Source organism: Anomaloglossus baeobatrachus, chromosome 6, assembly GCF_048569485.1.
Source record: "Anomaloglossus baeobatrachus isolate aAnoBae1 chromosome 6, aAnoBae1.hap1, whole genome shotgun sequence".
NCBI lineage: Eukaryota > Metazoa > Chordata > Amphibia > Anura > Aromobatidae > Anomaloglossus > Anomaloglossus baeobatrachus.
In genome coordinates, this window is record NC_134358.1 from 112,783,135 (window position 1) to 112,804,288 (window position 21,154).

A 21,154-nucleotide genomic window follows, 5' to 3' on the forward strand; every position below is an offset into this window, starting at 1 on the left:
ACTTACTTTTCTACTCCCCTCGCATCTCCTCTTTCCAAAATGGCATACAAGATTTCTCTCGTGCCTCCCCCATACTCTGGAACTCTCTACCACAGCATATCAGACTCTATCCTCCAATAGAAACCTTCAAAAGGAAGCTGAAGACCCACGTCTTCCAACAAGCCTTATACCTGCACTAACCCTCAGTCCATTATACTGCTGCACAACCAGCTCTACCCTCACCTACTGTATCCTCACCTATCCCTTGTAGACTGTGATCCCTCAACGCCAGGGTCCTATCTCCTCCTGTACCTGTCTGTGTCTTGTATTTTTCATGATTATTGTGCTGGTTTTTTTATTATGTATAACCCTGTTTTACATGTAAAGCCCAAGGAATAAATGTCGCTATAATAAGTAATAATAACAATCTTATAGTAACAGTCTGAAAGTGCATAAAATGTATTATAGTGGAAGCCTTATGCTCGATGATAAATTTGCAGCATCTTTAGACCCTTTTGTATTCTATTACACCACCTCTAGGTTGGCTTAATTTGCACAATAATTTGGGCCAAACGTTTTGACACACACAGTGTACTATTTTCAGCCATGCCCATTTCCACAAACTCACACTCATTTCCCTAAAATCCATGCCTTTCATCACAAAAAGTGTGTAAAATATTTCATATATATGATGTATGGTGTACACTAGAGATGAGCAGATCGCTTCAGGAAGCCCCACTTCACAATCCAGGTTAGTGCTCTCTGACTGTGGACATCCAATATTACCTTATCATTAGCCATGCTGGCGAGATGTCACCCATGTGCCACACAGATGGTATCATGGCAGGCTGATGAATCAAACGCTGCACCGTGGAACCCAAGAGCTCTCGAAATTCACACAGTTCCTGTCTACAGCCAGAGAGCACTGACCTGGCCTGTGGCCGGATTGCATGAAGTGATCCACTCATCGGTAATGTACCAGTTTTTTGCCATTACATGCAAAAGTATTCTGAGTCTACTAAATCAATCCCAATTTCTATAATTGAATTCTAGGATTACAGTATATATTCAACTCTCTATTGCTGACGGTCCCAATGTCTAGCAATGACATACGATGCAGGGTAGGTATATTCTTTTTTGGCTGACACCCAGTTATTGTACAGACATGCTTGCGCCACATAAAGTAAGAAACAAATTTTGAGATAGTCTTCAAAATGTAACCATTACCTTACAAAATAAGCAGTTGACATGACGAAGAACATAGAAGTTATTTACATTCTTCCCCATACATGATGCCCACTATACCCACCCATTACACCTTTCATGTTCCGTAGCACTTACACTGATAGGGGTAAGACTTGCACATAATCAGTGGCATCAGTCACAAAAGACTGCAGTGATAATATATATATATATATATATATATATATATATATATATATATATATATATATATACAGTATGTTCATTCAAAAGTATTATAGTAAGAATAGAACCTCTGAAAACAAAATATGGGAAGCACAAGGTATATGATATTAATACATCTTCCTTCTGGATTATTATAAAATGATGAAATCATAGAGACACAGCAGACATTATAATGTATCATTTTTGTTTTACATAGGACTACAGAAAAACCTGTGGCACAACCAACTACCAATAACCCTCCCTCCAACAAGATGTTACATGACAGTATAATTGCATAGGATGATAACAGTATATAGTACCTTTGCCGCTACTGATGAGTTTGGCTTTTCCAGTAGGTCCCAAAGCTTTTTCCGTTTCTCGGGGCAGCAAGTATTATCAAATTCTTCTCCTTCCCTCTCTCTCAAAGTCTCTGCTTCTCTTCTGAGCTCCTCATTCATTTGTTCTTTCTTCTGATGATATCTGGCCTGGCAGCAAGACTCCAAATATATTTCATCAATTCCCCAGTAGTCCAGCTCCTGGCCAAATGATAATGCACACATCTCCTCCATCATATGCAGTTTCCCTGTCCTATAGAAATTTAGTATAGAAGTAAAAGCTCCTGGGTGACGGTCAAAAAAATACTCATTCTCGTTTAGATTGTAGTCATCGCATACTTCCAGTAGACTCTCATGAGTGTTACAGTCTCTTAGCTTTCCTAGTCTAGTCCTTGGTAGACGGTCTAAAGTCCTCCATAAGACCTCGTGATTTAAGCCTCCTACATTTATTTTCACTCTCCGAGAACATGCTTTGCTTCGAATTATCTCCACTGGCTCTGGTGGAAGAGAAAGAGTTGACCTTGAGGACTTTCTGTTGAGCCCCGGTGGAGCCTTTTCTGCCATATTGTGTGACACACAGGGCTTAGTTGAGCTTCTTGGAGTTGGTAATCATGGGAAATGCAGTAGAGATATCACAAAACTTAGGCTGGTTACCGATAATATAGAGAGACCCACAATTCAAGCTGCAATAAACAGAAAGACAGATTAATGATAATTCTTCGAAAGTAATATGACCGCACACTTAACTTCTAAATTGAAATTTTGCAAAAAAACCCAAAAAGAACAAACAAATTGTATGGTTATTTATTAATAACGGATGTGGGATGGCAAATGTTCAGAGGAATACAGTCTACGCCTACATGGAAGGGTATGATATGACCCGTATCAGATCTGCCCACTGTAGGAGAGCAAAAAATGACAGCAACACAGTGAACAGATATTAGTATATGACTAAGTAGTTTTCCAGTCCCCAGATGGGCACTACAGGATGATGTTTGGTGGGCTCAATTGTTTACTTGCTTCATCCTTAAGATAATAGGATCAATGTCATTTGTATGTTAGTGTGCATAGATTACAATTTTCAAGGTTTGTATGAATTTTTTTGTATAGTTATAAATTTGGTCGAATGCCATAAAATATAATAAAAAAAAGAACAAAAAGACACAAGCATTAGTTACCTTATGATTCCCTTGTCGCTCCAGTGTCACTTCACCTGAGCTCCTGGCTAGTCTCTGCCATCTATCCACATGACCTCTGCAGCTATTCGCTGGCCTCAAGTTGGAGAACACAAGATCACTGAGGCTTGAGATCACCGAGACCAGTGGCTGCTGCAGGGTCTTGTGAGTAGATGCCACATGGCCACTGAAAAGCCCTAAAAGTGGCACATCATATTACATGGTACAATTATGGCTCCTCGCCTCGGCTCTTAGAATCATAGAATCATAAAATGTTAGACTTGGACAGGACCTGCAGAGTCATCTGGTCCAACCCCCTGCTCACAGCAGGATTCACTATATCATCCCACATAGATGTCTGTCCAGTCTCTTTTTGAAGGCTTGCATTGAAGGGCAAGTCACTGCCTCTTGTAGGAGCCTGTTCCACTCGTTGATCACCCTCACTGTCAAAAAGTTTTTTTTCTAATATCTAATCTGTGTCTCTTCCCAACCAGTTTAATCCCATTGCTTCTAGTCTTTGCAAATGAGAATAGGGCTGATCCCTCTACAGTGTGAAAGTCCTTGAGATAGTTTGATTGTAGACAACTATTAAGTCTCCTCTCAGTCTTCTCAATGCCTTGATGCGGTGGCAATCGGGGTAATGGTTTATGAGGTTGATGTCAGCTGTGTAGTGTCAGCTGGCATCAAGCCCTGGTGTTAGTAATGGAGAGGCGTTTATTACACATTCCCATTACTAAACCTGTAAGTGAATCAAAAAAGGTCCGTGGAGCCTCTGTTAGGAGTCTCAACACAGAAAATAGCCAGATATCCCTCCGGGAAGGACCTAGCCAAGGAGTGGCTCTCCTTGGCTAGGTCCTTCCCGGAGGGATATCTGGCTATTTTCTGTGTTGAGACTCCTAACAGAGGCTCCACGGACCTTTTTTGATTTGCATACTTCCCAGGGGGCAATGCACCTAGGATTTCACTGTTTTGAGCGCCTTTGTTGGCTGCCGGCACTGTTTGCTCTGGCTGGTCTCCCTGAGATCAGTGATTGTTTTGTCTAAACCTGTAAGTGAAAAGAGCAATAACACACATAAAAATAATTTGAAAAAACACTTCCTGACACTTTCCTGGTATAATATGTAGGGGGGTTGGCACATTATTTATGTGCAGGATATCTATCTATCTATCTATCATCTCTTTGTAGTTTTAGATTTGATTGCTTTATTATTTTTGAAAATTAGCAAGAATTTTCATAAAAATCATTCGCATTGCACTCGCATGACAAAAGGTTACTCAAACGGATTCCACTCGTCCAACTTTTCTGGAGCGGAATGGGGCCAACTTTTTTCACGCTAATGACTGTGAGCGTGCCCTTAAACTCAGACTCAAAACCTTTGGAATTTTTTTTAAATAAATTGTCTAATTCAACAAACAACAAATAGATAAAACTCTCCTACCAACAAAAATTGGCAGAAATAAATACATCAAACTTAGTAGAGTTATTAAAAATATTGACTTCACTTCTATAGAGGCCACAAGTCTGAGTGATGCCGTTGGCTAGATCACTGACCTATTCCACAGGGGGAAATGATAAATTAAGCTTTTCTAGGATCGATTGAAGTTTGATAACAGAATTTACATTTTCAGTACATTTAGACAAATATACTTCATTACACCATCTTTCTTTCACTGTTTGAAAAAGAAGGAATGGCGACCAGACATGCTTTGTAAGATACAGCCTGAGGGATAGTAAAGCGCGGGCTCACCTTCTGTGAACCTATCAGACAGGGGTGTTACTTTTGAGTAAGTTCCCTGAGCAGTAATATACTAATAATAAGATGATGAGGATTTTAACTGCCGCCCCCCCATGCACCGCGGATCCATTAATGGACTGCAGGTTACTGTTTATTGCAGGTACTCTAATTATATTAGGGAATTGTTATTTTAGAGCCCATTTTTATAATAGGCTGCATGACCTGAAATAAAAAGAAGCTGTGTATTTACATATAATTGTGTGCGAAACTTAGATTAAACCAAATTGATGTCATGTCTGTATAACCTACCCAAGCATGCCACAAAATACCTAATGTAGTCAGCACAAATGTAACTGATGAACCATAAGAGGAAATCCGTCACCAGGATTTTGCTATCCCATCTGAGAGCACCATCATGTAAGGGCAGAGACCCTGATTCCAGTAATTATATAGTTGTATCCAGCACAGGAAGGAAGGCACTCTCCAGGTAAGATTTCCATGTAATTTATTCCATATGGTAGGTACAGGCAGCCCTAGACAGGGAAAAAATGCGACTTGCGACGCGTTTTGACTGTATTAGGGGTACTTTGCACGTTGCAACATCGCTAGAATCGGCTAGCGATGCCGAGCGCAATAGTCCCTGCCCCCGTCGCACATGCGATATCTTGTGATAGCTGCCGTAGCAAACATTATCGCTACGGCAGCTTCCCACGCACTTACCTGCCCTGCGACGTCGCTCTGGCCGGCAACCCGCCTCCTTCCTAAGGGGGCGGGTCGTGCGACATCACAGCGACGTCACACGGCAGGCGGCCAATAGAAGCGCAGGGGCTGAGATGAGCGGGATATAAACATCCCGCCCACCTCCTTCCTTCCGCATAGCCGGTGGAGGTAGGTAAGGAGATGTTCCTCGCTCCTGCGGCTTCACACACAGTGATGTGTGCTGCCGCAGGAACGAGGAACAACATCATATCTCCTATTGGTGCGACATTATGAAAATGACCGACGCTACACAGATCACCGATTGTCGACGCTTTTGCGATCATTTATCGGCGCATCTAGGCTTTACACGTTGCAACGTCGTTACAGGCGCCGGATGTGTGTCACTTTCGATTTGAGCCCGACGATATCGCAGTAGCAATGTCGCAGCGTGCAAAGTACCTCTTAGTCATGTAAGACCATGTCTTATGGTCAAAATGCGTGGTGACTCGTATTTTTTTCCCCGTCTAGAGGCTGCCTGTACCTACCATATATATATATTTCATATATATATATGTGCTGGATACAACTATATAACTGCTTATGGCTGCCCTGCTGATAGTCCATGACGCGGAGAAGAGGAAAGGTGATCTGGAGTGGGTGAGCTGATTTTTCTGGTTATTCCAGTAATGTGTCACTTACTGAGCTGTTTACTACACTTTGGATAAATCACGGTTTTATCTGCTTTTGATCTACCAGTTCTCTGACGGCTGAGCTCTGAATTACTTAATTATTGTTCCCTCTTCTCTGTGATGCACACATACTAGTAGAGAAAACCCTAGAGGCCATACAGCATATAACATAGTGCTACACCCGCCTACACCACTGTTTGACAGATTTCTGTGTACACTGTGCACTCAACTTAGAAGATTTTTTTGGGGAAAATGTCTGACTTTTATCATTGTCAGGCTTAAGACACACGGCATGAAAACCGTAGTAAGTGGAATGCGATAAAACATTGCATTCCACTCAGACCATTATTACTCTATGTGCCAGCACTCATGAGCGATTATTTTTTCAGCCCCAATCGGACCGGAAAAACAATCGCAGCATGCTGCGGGTGCAATGCGATCCTTGTTTCTCTCGCACCCATTTAAGTCTATGGGGCGAGAGAAAAATCGCACTGCACTTGCAGTACACCGGTGTACTGCGAGTGCAGGGCGAGAATGGCAATAGCCGGCAATGGAGGAGAGAGGGAGTAAATTCCTCCCTCCCCTCCGCAGCATCGGCCCGTCTCTCCTCAGAGCCAGCCCGTCCCTCCTCAGTGTTGGACCGTCCCCCGCAATTGTGGTCCGATCGCACGGTTGGACCTCAGTCGCATGGACACTCGCATGACACTCGGCTCTGCTGTGTTGCCAGCGTGAGCTGAGTGTCATGCGAGGATCGCAGTAATCCCCGTGTGGCCCCGGCCTTAGGCTGAGATCACGTGTCCTGTAATTATTTGTTAGAACGGATGCTGCAGAGATCTGTTTGGAAAAAAGTTCTGCAAACACAACTTTTTGTCTATTTTTAAAAAACGTATCTTTTTTTAACATTGGCGTCTATGAAGAACGGGTCTGTTAACGGATTGACATTTAGTAATTCTTGCATTTGTAATGGAACCGTTTCTTCAAGCAGGATCTGTTACAAATGGAAGATAAATAGCAATCTGTTATCGGATCCGTTCTCCATAGCCTCCAATGTTAAAAAATCTGGTAGCTCCGGCACACATCATTTTGCCAAAGGATCTCTGCAGGATCCCAATCTATTGGATGATTACAGGACATGTGAACTGAGCCTTACTCTACTGTCAACGCGTTTCTAAAAAGTGGCCGTTTTTTATGCCACCCATTGTGTTGTGACTGTCCGGTATTCTCTGCAGCTGATAGTAAGTGGAATAATAAGGCATAATTATCAGAACTTTTCCAATGCAACTAATCAATTATATTTGATAAATTCTTCTAGAAAAATGGAAGCAGAAAAGTTCAAGGTTGCTTCAAGCAATAACACCTTAGATTGTCTGTGATTTCTGATATGACACCCATGATTGTTTAGTTATAATTATAAAGGTATTGAAGTGATGATGAGGTTCGATGATATAAGTGCACAGGCTGGAGGCCAAGCACTCTGCCTTTCCGCAGGTTTCTGATTTCTAATTTCCATTACAAAATACACAGTGCACGTTCTCCTAATGGATACTGAAGTGATATCAGCAACATTTAAGCATCATAAAGTAATAATTACAATGCATTAATACAAACAATAAAAGAACAGTCCAACAGAGCAATAAGGGCCTGAATGCTAATTATCTACTTTCCAGCTTTTCCCATACTTCCCTGGAAAAGCCTAATAATAATAATAATAATAATAGAAATAAACATGATTTGGCCTCTTTTATGGAAACTAGTGCAAGAAAAGAAGTTTTACACTACAACCAAACACTATTCCAGGTATATGTTTAGAATCAAACAAGGCTTTCTGTATATACGTGACTAATGTAGACCTTTACCCACCATGTGATGGGACCCCTAGCCCTGGTATCTACTCAGGTGTGCAATCTACAAGAAAAAAATGTTTTTAGAGCTCAGATTTTGGTTTCTATTCTTTGTTTTACTGTCCGGTTGAGTTTTTGTAAAGTATTCATGAACTATATTTGTCTGAACTCTGATAGACCTTATAAAAAACATTCTGTTCTCTTTAATAGCATGGGAACTAAGGATCTTAAATGCTCTGTGTTTTTTCTGTAAATGACCCCCAGAAAAGCCATCTGCACATCATAAATAAAGTAAGCTATCCAAACATGTAATATTCTCAGCGTTTTAGTATGACGTGTTTCAGCCTATTAATAGGTTTAATAGTATTAACAAGCTTAAAAGGGGTTGTTACAAGTTCCTATCTTCAGGAGTGCACTGCTCCCCATGCTCCTATTTTTCTGCTTCAAATTCCTATCTTCAGGAGTGCACTGCTCCCCATGTTCCTACCTTCCTACTTCAAGTTCCTATCTTCAGGAGTGCACTGCTCCCCATGTTCCTACCTTCCTACTTCAAGTTCCTATCTTCAGGAGTGCACTGCTCCCCATGTTCCTACCTTCCTACTTCAAGTTCCTATCTTCAGGAGTGCACTGCTCCCCATGTTCCTATATTCCTACTTGAAATTCTTATCTTCAGGAGTGCACTGCTCCCCATTTTCCTATCCTTCTGCTTTCCAAGGGGCATATAAGAGGTTGTTTTTGCTGGGCGAATGGCAGTCTTTAATGTTATTCATTTTACGACATAATGTGCTGAAAATGGGTAAAACAAACGCAAGTGTCTTGAAATAGTTAAATATTTCTGCCATAGTTTTTTGAATAATGTTTTTACAATGCTCAGTTTGCAGTAAAATGACCTGACAAGACGATTCTTCACGTCAGTACGGTTACAGCATTACCAAACTTGTATAGAGATAAGCAGTATAGGTAGTATGAAAATGTTTTCTTTTATTAACCTATTGATGGTACTTTATGGCTCAGAAAAATGGTGATCAGTAGCTGCCATTTTGCTGAATCTGCGCAGAAGGGAATTACAAAAAAATCAGCAGTTTGGTAAATGTGGGTTTTTGTAACATTTCTGTAGAATTCAATCAGAATAATTTATTTGGTCACCTCTAGTACCTAATCATTTGTTCCAAAAGGCTCCAAGATGTCTGTTAGGCCCTGAATGGATTTATACATACTGTCATTATACCTGACATCACCAGCATAAAACTGAAAGAACAATACTCTAATGCCAGTATAAGAAAGAATGTGTCCTCAGTGTGTAACTGACCAATCAGGAGGCACTCCCTTATGCCAAAATTCTGTGCGTGACTTTAACGCTCAGTCCCAGCTGTAATGTTGGGATTGGTCTTCTGTCCATAAGCTATCATCAACTTTATGTCATCAAGAAGCTCTACTTCATCCCGAGACAATACCCAGCAGGTCTGCTAAGTCATCTCATTAATTGCACTCTGGCACAACTATCTTAATTATATATACATACACTTAGTCATTACATTTTGTCAGCTTATATATCTGCTTGTATTAATCATTGTGTTTGACCTTTAGGACACTTTTTCTGATAGAAAATGAGTCCTACTGTTTCTGTGCCCTTCTGTGTCCTATACTGGTTGCCTGATTGAATTAGCTGTGTTTAGCCATTCTCTTATGTGGTTTGGAGTGGCGGCCTTGGTAATCGTAGCAGAAGCTGTTCGGCTGCGGTGCAGCCCGGTGGTATTTCTTTGCACCCCGATCGCCTCTCCAGTGCAACTGTGTGATATAATTACTTTCTCTTGATGTGACACAAACACTGACACTCCCATAGGTTCCTTCAACATAACGTCTTTACTTGTAACCTTCAAATACAATTCTTCATCACGCTTCAGGCCCCCGAGGGGGTTGCTGTTAGCAACAGGGATATGCTTTATTTTTTCGGCTGACCACTTCCCTTGTACTCAGGCTTCTGATAGAGCCTCCGAACCCTCAACCTCTCCCGCAGCTTAATTTTACACAGCAGAATCAAAAAGTCCTTCCGGTCACCCCTTGTCCCACCTACAGGGTCGAGGGGTGACCTTCGCTTAAGAGCACACTGACCTTCCGCCGACTGAGGAGGTATGTTGGATATATATCAGGGAATGGTCATCACCCAAGCCACATGAACGTGACCCACACCTTGGGGCGCAGTTCAGACAGTAGTCTCCTCACTAGGACCCTGCGGGTCTGTGACCTGAATTGGACCCAAAGGTCAGGCCAAACTGAAATCTATGAGGTTCTCCACTCACCACGTCTCCCACAGACGCAGCTTGTTTCTCTCTGATAGGGACTCTCCTACTCCTTCCTTTGTTCTTAACCTTTTTACCAATTAACCTCCTTCCTGCCATTAACTCTCCCTAGCCCGAGAGTACCAGGGAAGCAGTTAATACATTGTGGCCACCTAGTGGTTCTATGAACACGTTACACCATAACATCAAATTCAAACATTACTCAGTCACATGACTACATGGTGGTTTGCAGGACTGGGGCAGCCGAACCTTACACCCTCTTCCATGTGTGTAATAAAAAAATAATAATTTATATTCCCCTATTCACAAGACATTTTCACAAATGGTCTGACTGCTGGGACCTCCAGTGACCATGACATCTGACCACTTTTATGAGTCTGTGGGAGCAGTAGTGTGCACACAGTTAATATACTGTATGTTTCCGTCATGCTTGCGCACTACTGCTAAAATTCACAGGGTTGTCATTGGACCACTATTCCCTTGATTAGGATGGGTCTCAGAGGCTGGACCCCCACTGACCACACAAATCAGAATCTCTATTGTGGACAGGTGATAAATGTTATTGATCAGATAACCCCTTTACATGGAAACCTCTATTATTTCCAATATAGCCCATATTTGCTACCCCTCCCGTAATGTCCCAGCATCTCCTGATTTTAGAGATGTTTGCCACTCCCTGCTTACATAGTAATGAGGCATATTGCCTTGTGGGTTATATGTGACGCCCTGGCAAAGCCAGGTTGTCACAGAAAGAGTTAATCCTCCTTGGTAATCTGATCCCACACCGGTGCAGCAGGACAAACCACATCCCCCAGGGTAAGAGAAAAGCAGAGCAGAGGGGAGGGGCTGGAGCAGAGTGTTTGGAGAGACAGACAGAAGAGGAGTCTGGAGTTGTAGCTCCCAGGCTGATAGTGAAGCGTACTCCGAAAGGGCTGGGACAGGCTGTAGTGAGGAAGGGGCCAGAGGTAGCCGGGGCAGGGTAGTGGCCCGCCGGTACCTAGGGTGACCCGGATCACTGCAGGGGAGTGGATTCCCCGTTCCCGGCTGAGGAGAAAGAGGAAGAGAGTGGAGAGAAAGGCACCTGGCTGCAGGGAAAGAACAGGAGCTGCTGCACCGTGTGTGGGACACTAACACCCCCCGTACCGAAGGCTGCGGACACCGGCAATTCCTAGTTTACCAGTGACTGTGTGAAATACTTGTGAGTACGCCCGTGCCCTTGGGCACCGCACCGCAGCACTGCGCCCTGCTCCCTGCTTACCCCATTACCATGCCCCGGAACAACCAACCCCCTACCCACGGAGGGGAGAACTAACAACTTTGCTGCTCCCTGTCACTGCTCCCGGAATTCCCATACAGAGCAGCGGTGGTGCCCATACAATCACCACAACCGTGGGTGGCGTCACGGACAATAAACTATCCCAAAAACCAAACCCCTTTCACTCACGGGCGAGGAGCGCCGCTCGAGTCCCCGGGATCCGGCCCATCGCTTGAGCCACCGAGCAGCAGCAGGCCGCAGCAGCAGCGGCAGCCGGACCCGAGCAGTGGGAGAGCGCAGCGTCCCCTCCTCCGCCCGCGACATATACAGCCCCTATAAAATAGCTTCCATTAAAATTGCCCCCTTTGTAATAAGAAAAAAATGCATTTTATTCCATATGATAATTGGGGTGCTTGGTTTTGTCGAGTAACTGAATGCAGCAAACTGGTCACTGTTAATTGCATGAAATTTCACTCCTCTCTCTTGATTAACAGTGCTTGCTTACGCCAAGTGAGCACTGTCTGAAGCAAATATTAGTATCTGTGCTCACTATGTGAGGTCTGGAATGGACAAGTTACACAGGTACATCTGGAAGTGTTATAGAGTGGAAGGAGCTGTGTACGTTGCCCCAAACCTCACACCGTGAGCTCATGAGTGAGGACTCTCTGCAAACACTGCTCACTTTGGGTAAGGGAGTGCTGTCAATCAAGAAAGGAGGCAGTTTTATCCAAATATAATCAAGGATTGGTCACCTGAAAAAGGCTGGTTCCCAACCGAAACGCGTTGTATTTTTATCAGTTTTAATAAACTATTTTACCGGATAACAGGAATCTAATCCCCCCTTATCTCATCATATCTCTGTCATTGGAGATGGAGAGTGCTACTACCGGCCAACTTTCCTTAGTGCTTCCTCTGTTTGGACCACCACTTGGAATGTCTTCACGATAAACCTGTATTTACTGCTCCCACTACACAATTTTACTAATTGCGTACTATGCTCAGATAGCGTTGCATTTTCTTTTGTCCCTATTCACAGGGAATTTTTCAGCAACATATTTTTAGGAGTTATATTTCTCAACGCAAAATGCTTAGTTTAATATGTAAGTTTGGAGTGACAGACTTCTTTTTGGGGAGCTCCAAGAAGAAGCAGCAAATTCCCATGATCTCCTTGAAACTGACTGAGACCTCCACAAATGATCTATTCTTGGAAATTTCCTCATTAATTGAGGTAGGAAAAAGGCCAACGGGAAGAATGCAATGAGGGTGGAGAGGTGCGGAAATGGTGTGGATGGACTGTGACTTCATGACATTTCCAGGAGGGATTTTCCGGTCGTTGATTCCTATATTATTCCCAATTACCCTTACCCGGTATCAATAATACACGGACACTGCTTGCGACTTGGTAAAAAATGGCCACAGCAGCCCTTTATTGCCTATTGTTTACACACTAACACAAGGGGGCGCCGTCCAACGGGCGTCCCCAACATTTAACAATAGGTAATACCATAATAATACAGTACGTAATACAATACGTAACCCTGGGTAGGCCCGGTCCAGAAACCACCTTCCACCACCAAAACATGATCCCTGGCCGCAACACACACCGGGCTGGAGATGAGGTATGAATCACCTACGGATCAATACCCCCCACCTTGCAGGACCCATGCCTGCAAGATCCTTGTAACCGGAGCCACTATATCCTACAAGTGACTCTCCAATCAAATAACATTATCCGTTAAACCGCCTCTGGACCAGACCTACCCCCACCACAGAACAGGCCACGTGACACCTTGCGTGGCCTGGACCCCCACACACCCAACGCTTGCTCCCCCAACTTGCAAGCCAAACCAACCATTAAAACCTTTCCATCTATCACTTAAACTCTGAGCATCCCATATATGCACCATCCAGCGTACCCAGTCCACCTTACTGCACCGCACTCCCCTGATCCTTGGTGGCAGGAGCCACCGGGTCCCTCTGACGGCCACTCAGGCCCACCATGCCACAAGCTCCCAAACTATACCGGAATCCACACCATGCCCCGCTGGCCTTATTATAACCAATTAAATGCAGTACCGACTGTACCATCGTCCTCCCCAGTACCGGCCAAAGAACCACTGTACAGTCACCCTGTACAGTCAGTCCTCCTCCTGTCTCCAGCTGAATTAAACCACCACTGGGGTTGAGATACAACAACAGGATGACACTCACACTGCTTATGCTACTGGGTCACTTCGCACCCCAAACCTAGTTCTCCCAGGAAACCGCTAAAGTGAAACCTCGCTGTAAAACGACTGCAATCCATAGCCTTGAAATTTCCCCTACAGCTGACCTTGCAGCTTCCCCAGAGCCAAATATCACTACCGGTCTCCCCTGACCGATTTATTCCGCCATCACACCCTCTGACAACAACAGAGGCTCGAGTTGTCTACCCCAGAAAATCCCAAAATCTTCCCACATACTCAACTACCACACTAATGGACCTTCTTCATTTCAACGAGGCCCACACGGCCTAACGGAACTATGCTCTACCCCAAAATGAATACGGCCTCAAAAAACAAAACAACCGCAATCATCGCCCTGTACCCCTTACTGAGGCGAAGATATTGAAGCATTACCTTCGATCCCAAGGTCCCCAACAACACCTCCAACCATAATGCATAATCCGCTTGCCTCTGCAAACTGGACCACGACAAGCTCCCTGTACTACAATGCCCACCGGAAAATTGCAGCCACACCACTGGCCCGATTGACTCCATATGCAACTATGGGCATCAGGAGACACAACTTTACCAAACACCATGTCCGGGCCTTTCGATCTCAAGGAAAACCTTGTGACACGCAACCCCCTTTGAGCTCTCATATTACACCCCAAGATAAATTAAAACCTTGGCCACACCGCTCAAAGCCGACCACCGTGGGGCGTACCACCATTTTCCCGTAACGCACAACTGCACCTTCAAACCAAATACCTTCGTGCCGTGAGACCGGAGCACCACGACTCCCTAAGCAAACCCTTACCCAGATGCCCATACCTACCACCGGGCCAAGCATTCCTTTTTTTTTTTTTTTAAATTGTATATGAATATTAAATAGACTCCACCAGCCCATAGATGCCAGGAGTCCACCCATGCAAAACACCCAATAATACCAGATGGCCCTAAGCTATCCGACTTACACTCTATCCACCACTAGTACCCAATCCTCTAGTCCAAACCATAACTCGCATAGTCCCCACCCGTAATCACGGCTGTCCGAAGAACTCCATTATTCCGTCCGCAGCCCACCATTGCTGATTAACCGAGTTCAATCACAGCAGCCCAAAGCTGCCCAGCACCTACATTAACACCAATTCAGTCACGCTGGACTCAACATTCCTCCCAGCACCAACCTCCACAATGGGATAACATGCTGACTAGCCACAAATTAACCCCATGTTACCATTGATGCGGTTGCAAACCTACAAACCCATTACAGCAACCAACACTTCACCTTCTCCTACATTTCCGCTCTCCTTTATTCACTTATCCACAGCAACCCTCGCGCTATACCGGGGCCCCGCACCTACACATCACTCACAAAAAACCCCTGAAAACTCCTCGAACACACCGTACCGCGGGACCCCTCGCCCCTTTACCTTACCCACCATAATTCATCCAATAAGAACCACCATGCATCAGAAGATTAATAATGAAACACCCCAGCAAACCTTCAATAACTGCGCCGTCTCACCCGCTCACATGTGCCGCAATCATCAGCCCCCTTAACCAAGTCTCACAAGACCTAAACTGCGGTAAACGCCGAACCTCGCCATCCCCAACCTGCAACTGTAACCACCGGACCTGACGCCACCTGCACCCTCACGGCCCCGCTGCCATGAGACCACCCCGTCCGTAGCTCTGCCCCTGGCCTCCAGAACAACCAACCGACCTATGAACTAACCACATGCTCCAAACCCCCCCAGCTGCTACCCATATCTCCAGACACTACTCCACTACAGCGACTGTCCCCCCACCACTACAAAAAGGCTGAAACTTAAATTGATTACCGCGCCAGGCTGCCTCCAGACGACGCCCTCAGATCAGCCGTCACCGTCCTTTTCGCCAGTCGTCCGTCGCTGATCCCGGGACAGTCCCTCAAGCTGCAGGCACCGAATGCCCGCCGGGTTCGCCCCCTGACGCCAGGAGCACCGTGTCCACATGCCCTGTTTGGGCCGATTGTTGCCTCCACAATGCTGGGCGCTCCCCTCCTGGGGGAAGCCGCTACTGATGAGAGCTGCACCCTTGTCCCAATGCCTGCTCCAGGATAGACAGCAGGCCTCCTGTCTCCTCCTCGTCGCCACCTGCTGCGCCCAGTCCTCCGGTCCCGATCCAGCCACACAGGTGAGGTGACCCTGCAGGCGCCTCCTGTCTCCTCCTCGCCGCCGCCTACTGCGCCCAGTCCTCCGGTCCCGATAATCCAGCCACACAGGTGAGGTGACCCTGCAGGCGCCTCCTGTCTCCTCCTCGCCGCCGCCTTCTGCGCCCAGTCCTCCGGTCCCAATAATCCAAGCCACACAGGTGAGGTGACCCTGTAGGCAGCCGTCCTCCGCCCCCCCGCGGAGGGAGGGGGGTGTTGTCCATCCACCGCCGCTGGGCGCGCTCCCTGCCGGGAGCGGCCGCATCGCTCAAAAAATCCAGCCTGAGGCCTCACACCGGAAGTAGGCCCCCGGGCTGGACACGCCCCCTTTTTGGCCGTCGCGGCCCTGCAGGAGATTCCTCCCGACAGCCAGAGCGGGCGCTGCAAGCTACCGCTGCCCACCCAGCTGCGGAGGGTCCCCACGGGAGTGGGGGCTCTCACGTTGTCCTCCTCACCCCCACCTTCCCCAAAAGACCCCAGCGAGTCCTGAAACTGCCAGCACTACAGCAAAGAGGGGGGGGAGGGGAAGGTGCCGAGGAGACACCCAGGCAGCCTGGGTGTAGGACTGCACTACCTGGGCGCCCTGCACCGCCATGCTGACCAGATCTGAGGATTCCTCAGGACATCATGATGGAGGTTCCTCAGCCCGTCCAAGCTGCAGATCTGCGATGTCCGGATCCATCATGCTGGATGTCATGATGGAGGTTCCCCAGCCCGTCCAAGCTGTCATCCAGGAAATGCAAGAGGAGGTAATGGACTCCCACCTCCTATTATATACACCATAAAGCTCCCTCCTTTCCTTCCACCACACTCCACCACACTCCACCCCCTAACCAATCACCTTCTTTTCCTCATTGTTAAACGAACCAACACTGTTTAACCCCATCAACTCCCTACCCTCCGGGCTGTCATGTCGCCCCTACACCCTATGGGTTCCATGGCTTTCTGGATATGGCTAATATTAAAGCCTTTTAAAATTTTCATTGGGAACCTACCAGAAGTAAAAGTTTACATACAGGTTTTGCTAAGAGATGGTAATCCTTTTTAGGGACCCCTATTAGATCAACATATCCTAATGAGCTCTGGGGTCTTGGGTTCAAACCCCACCAAGGACAACATCTGCAAGGAGTTTGTATATTCTCCCCGTGTTTACATGGGCTTCCTCCAGGTTCTCCGGTTTCCTCCCACACTCCAAACACATACTGATAGGGAATTTAGATTGTGAGCCCCGATAGGGACAGTACTGATTTTGTCTGTGTAATATGATGCATTTTGTGCATTGATATCATAAATAAAATCTAGATTTTTTTATATTCATAGTATACAACTGCAAAGAGTAGAAATTTATCACCCATAATAATTTTTTGTGGGCAGAAAAGCTATACATGACAATAAAATGTATGGCTCCTGGATTTGCCTCGCTATTCTCAGTGAACTTGGTAGGTTGTATAGTAATGAATAATGAATCGTTTGCAAAGTGACAGCCGCCATTATATTTACGAGCAGGTACAATTTCAGTGCCTTATTATTTACTCTGTAAATCACCTATTGTTAATTTATTGTTGCTTGTCCTCAGTTTACCCTTGATACATTACATCTGTAAAAGTTTATAGATGTTAAAACAACTTTTTATAAAAAAAGCATCACAATAATATGGACAATGCAAGAAGAAATCCTTTTGTTTTCAACCACCAATTATATTATATTACTAACTAATTTTAATTACACCCTAGAATAACTAGGTTTTGTACAAGGACAGAGACATCCCTGTCATCAAGAAAGATATGGATATATATACAGTATATATATATATATATATATATATATGATATATACACTGAACAACAACGTGAGCCCAACACTTCTTTTGTTCACAGTTTTCATGAGCTGAACTCTAAGCTCTTAGATTTTTTCGATATTCACAAAAGGCTTTTTTCTCTCAAATATTATTCACAAATTTCCCTAAATCTGTGTTAGTGAGCTCTTCTCCTTTGCAGAGATAATTTATCCATGTCACAGGTGTGGCATATCAAGATGATGATTAGACTATTAGACTACATGATTATTGCACAGGTGTCTCTTAGGCTGGCCAAAATAAAAGGCCACTCTAAAATGTACAGTTTTATCACACAGCACAATGCCACAGATGTTGCACGTTTTGAGGGATCATGTAATTGGCATGCTGACTGCAGGAATGACCACCATTGTTGCATGTGAATTTAATCTTCATTTCTCTACCATAAGCCATCTCCAAAGGCATTTCAGAGAATTTGACAGTACATTCAACCGGTCTCACAACTGCAGACTATGTGTAACCACACCAGCCCAGGACCTCAACATCCAGCATCTTCACCTCCAAGATCATGTGAGACCAGCCATCCGGACAGCTGCTGCAACAACCATTTGCATAACCAAAGTATTTCTGCACAAACTGTCAGAATCCGTCTCAGGGAAACTCATCTGCTGCTCGTCATCCCCATCGGGGTCCACACCTAACGGAAATTCATTGTCGACTTGAGTAAGAAAATGCTCACATTCATTGGCATCTGGAAGATTGAAGAGGTGTTCTCTTCAATGATTCACTGTACAGGGCAGATAGCAGACTGTGTGTATGGTATTGTGTGGGTGAGCAATTTGCTGATGTCAATGTGGCGCCCTGGACAAGCCAGGATGTCACAGGTACTGCAACAACACACCCTACACCCTGGTTAGGAAAACCGAAGTCAAACACAAACCCTTGTTGCCTCCCTCCAGGGGCTGATGTCCACACCAGGTGGGGCAGAGCCAGGCGGTTGGCTCCACCCACCGAGGAGCTCCCAGTCCTGGAGGCGGGAAAAGGAAGGCAGAACAGTTTAGGAGTTGTAGAGTGAGGAAGTAGTAGTGGAGGAACTGACTGACCGTGTCCGGGTACGTGGCCCGGGCACCTGACAGCAAGGTTGGCAGACGGTGGTGACCGTCTGCAGGAGAGGCTGATTGATGTACAACCGTAAGGACCGGGGACGGGCGGTGGCCCGCCGGTACCGGCTCGGGGAGCGAAGAGAGGCCAGCACCATCCGGCAGAGCCTACGGACCCCGACCAGGCTAGGAGTCACCGTAAAACCGGTCAAATCCGTCAGCGACGGGAACCTCCGGGGTTTCCCAGCATTAAAGACCCGACCGAAGGCAACCGTCCAAACCGTGAGGGAGATAAAGCTACCGCCAGAGCTAGAGCTCCCAGGGCCAGAGCCTCCGGGCAAAGGAAGGGCTCCCCTAGTCAACATACCGTTGGGGAGCGGGCTATCAGTGGGAAGCCATTGGGGCCGAGAACAAAACACCGGTGCAGGGAGAGATGGTTACCGCTGACCTACCGGGAGTGACCGCCGCAGCCGTCTGTGGGACTCGTCCATCCAGCCGTTTGTTTTACCAGAGACTCTGTGTGCGTTACTGGCTGAGGAAGTACCACCGTGCCGTCTGGCACTGCGCTACCCCACGACCCTGCACCCGGCCAGGCCCCACATTCCACCTTCCGACCTCCACCACCAGGCCCCGGGACCACCAAAACCCCCCTACCCACAGAGGGGAGAAAACATCTCAGCTGCTCCCTGTCAACGCTCCCGGGATCCCCGTACAGAGTAGCGGTGGTGCCCCAACCTCACCACAAACCGTGGGTGGCGTCACGGACAATATCCCTACACCAAACCACCCCTTTCACTCACGGGCGAGGAGCGCCGCTCGAGCCCCCGGGATCCGGCCCACATCTCGAGCCACCGACCGAGCAGCAGCAGCAGCCGGACCCGAGCAGTGGGTGAGCGCAGCGTCCCCTCCTCCGCCCGCGACATCAACATTGTGAAACTAGTGGCCCATGGTAGTGGTGGGGCTATGGTGTATGGGGAGACGTATGTTATGGATAGAGATGAGCGAACCGGTCGCGGTTCGGCTCGAGGTTGGTTCGCCGAACGGACCTCCCGTTCGAGTTCGGTTCGTCGAACGTTCGACGAACCGAACTCGAACTGCATAGGAAACAATGGCAGGCAATCACAAACACAGAAAAACACCTAGAAAACACCCTCAAAGGTGTCCTAAAGGTGACAAACAACTCAAACACATTGGAAAGTGACAAGGACATATACTCATGCGAAAACAAAACAGCTGGACAAGGAAAAAGAGGAGGACACACAGATATAGGCATGGCACGCCCTTCTACAATCATGTAAAACACCGCAAGGTGACTCCAAGCGGAGTCTCCATTTTTTCCAAAAATTGGGCCACACACACACCCACCCCTTCAGTGGCAGCAGTTGTGCCCCAGTTGTACACTTCACAGCTACATTTGCATCAAGCACATTCAAAAATACGCCATTCTTATCCATCCCCAGGATGACACCGGGGTAGGTAGCAAAGTCTTTGCTGACCCATGACTTGTTCATCTTGGCTTCTTTTAAAAACAATGTAAGCAAGGGTTACTCCAAGCGGAGTCTCCCTTTTTTCCAAAAATTGGGCCACACAGACACCCACCCCATCAGTGGCAGCACTTGGGCCCTAGTTGCAAACAGGATGTTTTGATTTGCATCAAGCACATTCAAAAATACGCCATTCTTATCCGTCCCCAGGATGACACCGGGGTAGGTAGCAAAGTCTTTCCTGATCCCAGCTCTGTTCATCTTGGCTTCTTTTAAAAACACATCAAGCAAGGGTTACTCCAAGCGGAGTCTCCCTTTTTTTCCAAAAATTGGGCCACACAGACACCCACCCCATCAGTGGCAGCACTTGGGCCCTAGTTGCAAACAGGATGTTTTGATTTGCATCAAGCACATTCAAAAATACGCCATTCTTATCCGTCCCCAGGATGACACCGGGGTAGGTAGCAAAGTCTTTCCTGATCCCAGCTCTGTTCATCTTGGCTTCTTTTAAAAACACATCAAGCAAGGGTTACTCCAAGCGGAGTCTCCCTTTTTTTCCAAAAATTGGGCCACACAGACACCCACCCCATCAGTGGCAGCACTTGGGCCCTAGTTGCAAACAGGATGTTTTGATTTGCATCAAGCACATTCAAAAATACGCCATTCTTATCCGTCCCCAGGATGACACCGGGGTAGGTAGCAAAGTCTTTCCTGATCCCAGCTCTGTTCATCTTGGCTTCTTTTAAAAACACATCAAGCAAGGGTTACTCCAAGCGGAGTCTCCCTTTTTTTCCAAAAATTGGGCCACACAGACACCCACCCCATCAGTGGCAGCACTTGGGCCCTAGTTGCAAACAGGATGTTTTGATTTGCATCAAGCACATTCAAAAATACGCCATTCTTATCCGTCCCCAGGATGACACCGGGGTAGGTAGCAAAGTCTTTCCTGATCCCAGCTCTG

At 46.2% G+C, this 21,154-nt stretch overlaps 2 protein-coding genes across 2 annotated transcripts in view; both read right to left on the reverse strand.

The window, feature by feature from the left end:
- Positions 1–21,154, reverse strand: part of KCNB2 (potassium voltage-gated channel subfamily B member 2) — a 423,932-nt gene that overhangs the window by 352,328 nt on the left and 50,450 nt on the right. Inside the window, exon 2 of the mRNA XM_075353177.1 lies at positions 1,707–2,404. Coding sequence (XP_075209292.1) covers positions 1,707–2,285 — 579 coding nt within the window. The 5' untranslated portion in view covers positions 2,286–2,404. The remainder of the gene's footprint in view (positions 1–1,706; positions 2,405–21,154) is intronic.
- The window catches only part of LOC142243826 (uncharacterized), a 143,585-nt gene continuing 140,606 nt past the window's right edge, over positions 18,176–21,154 (reverse strand). The window contains exon 3 of the mRNA XM_075316029.1: positions 18,176–18,360. Coding sequence (XP_075172144.1) covers positions 18,176–18,360 — 185 coding nt within the window. The remainder of the gene's footprint in view (positions 18,361–21,154) is intronic.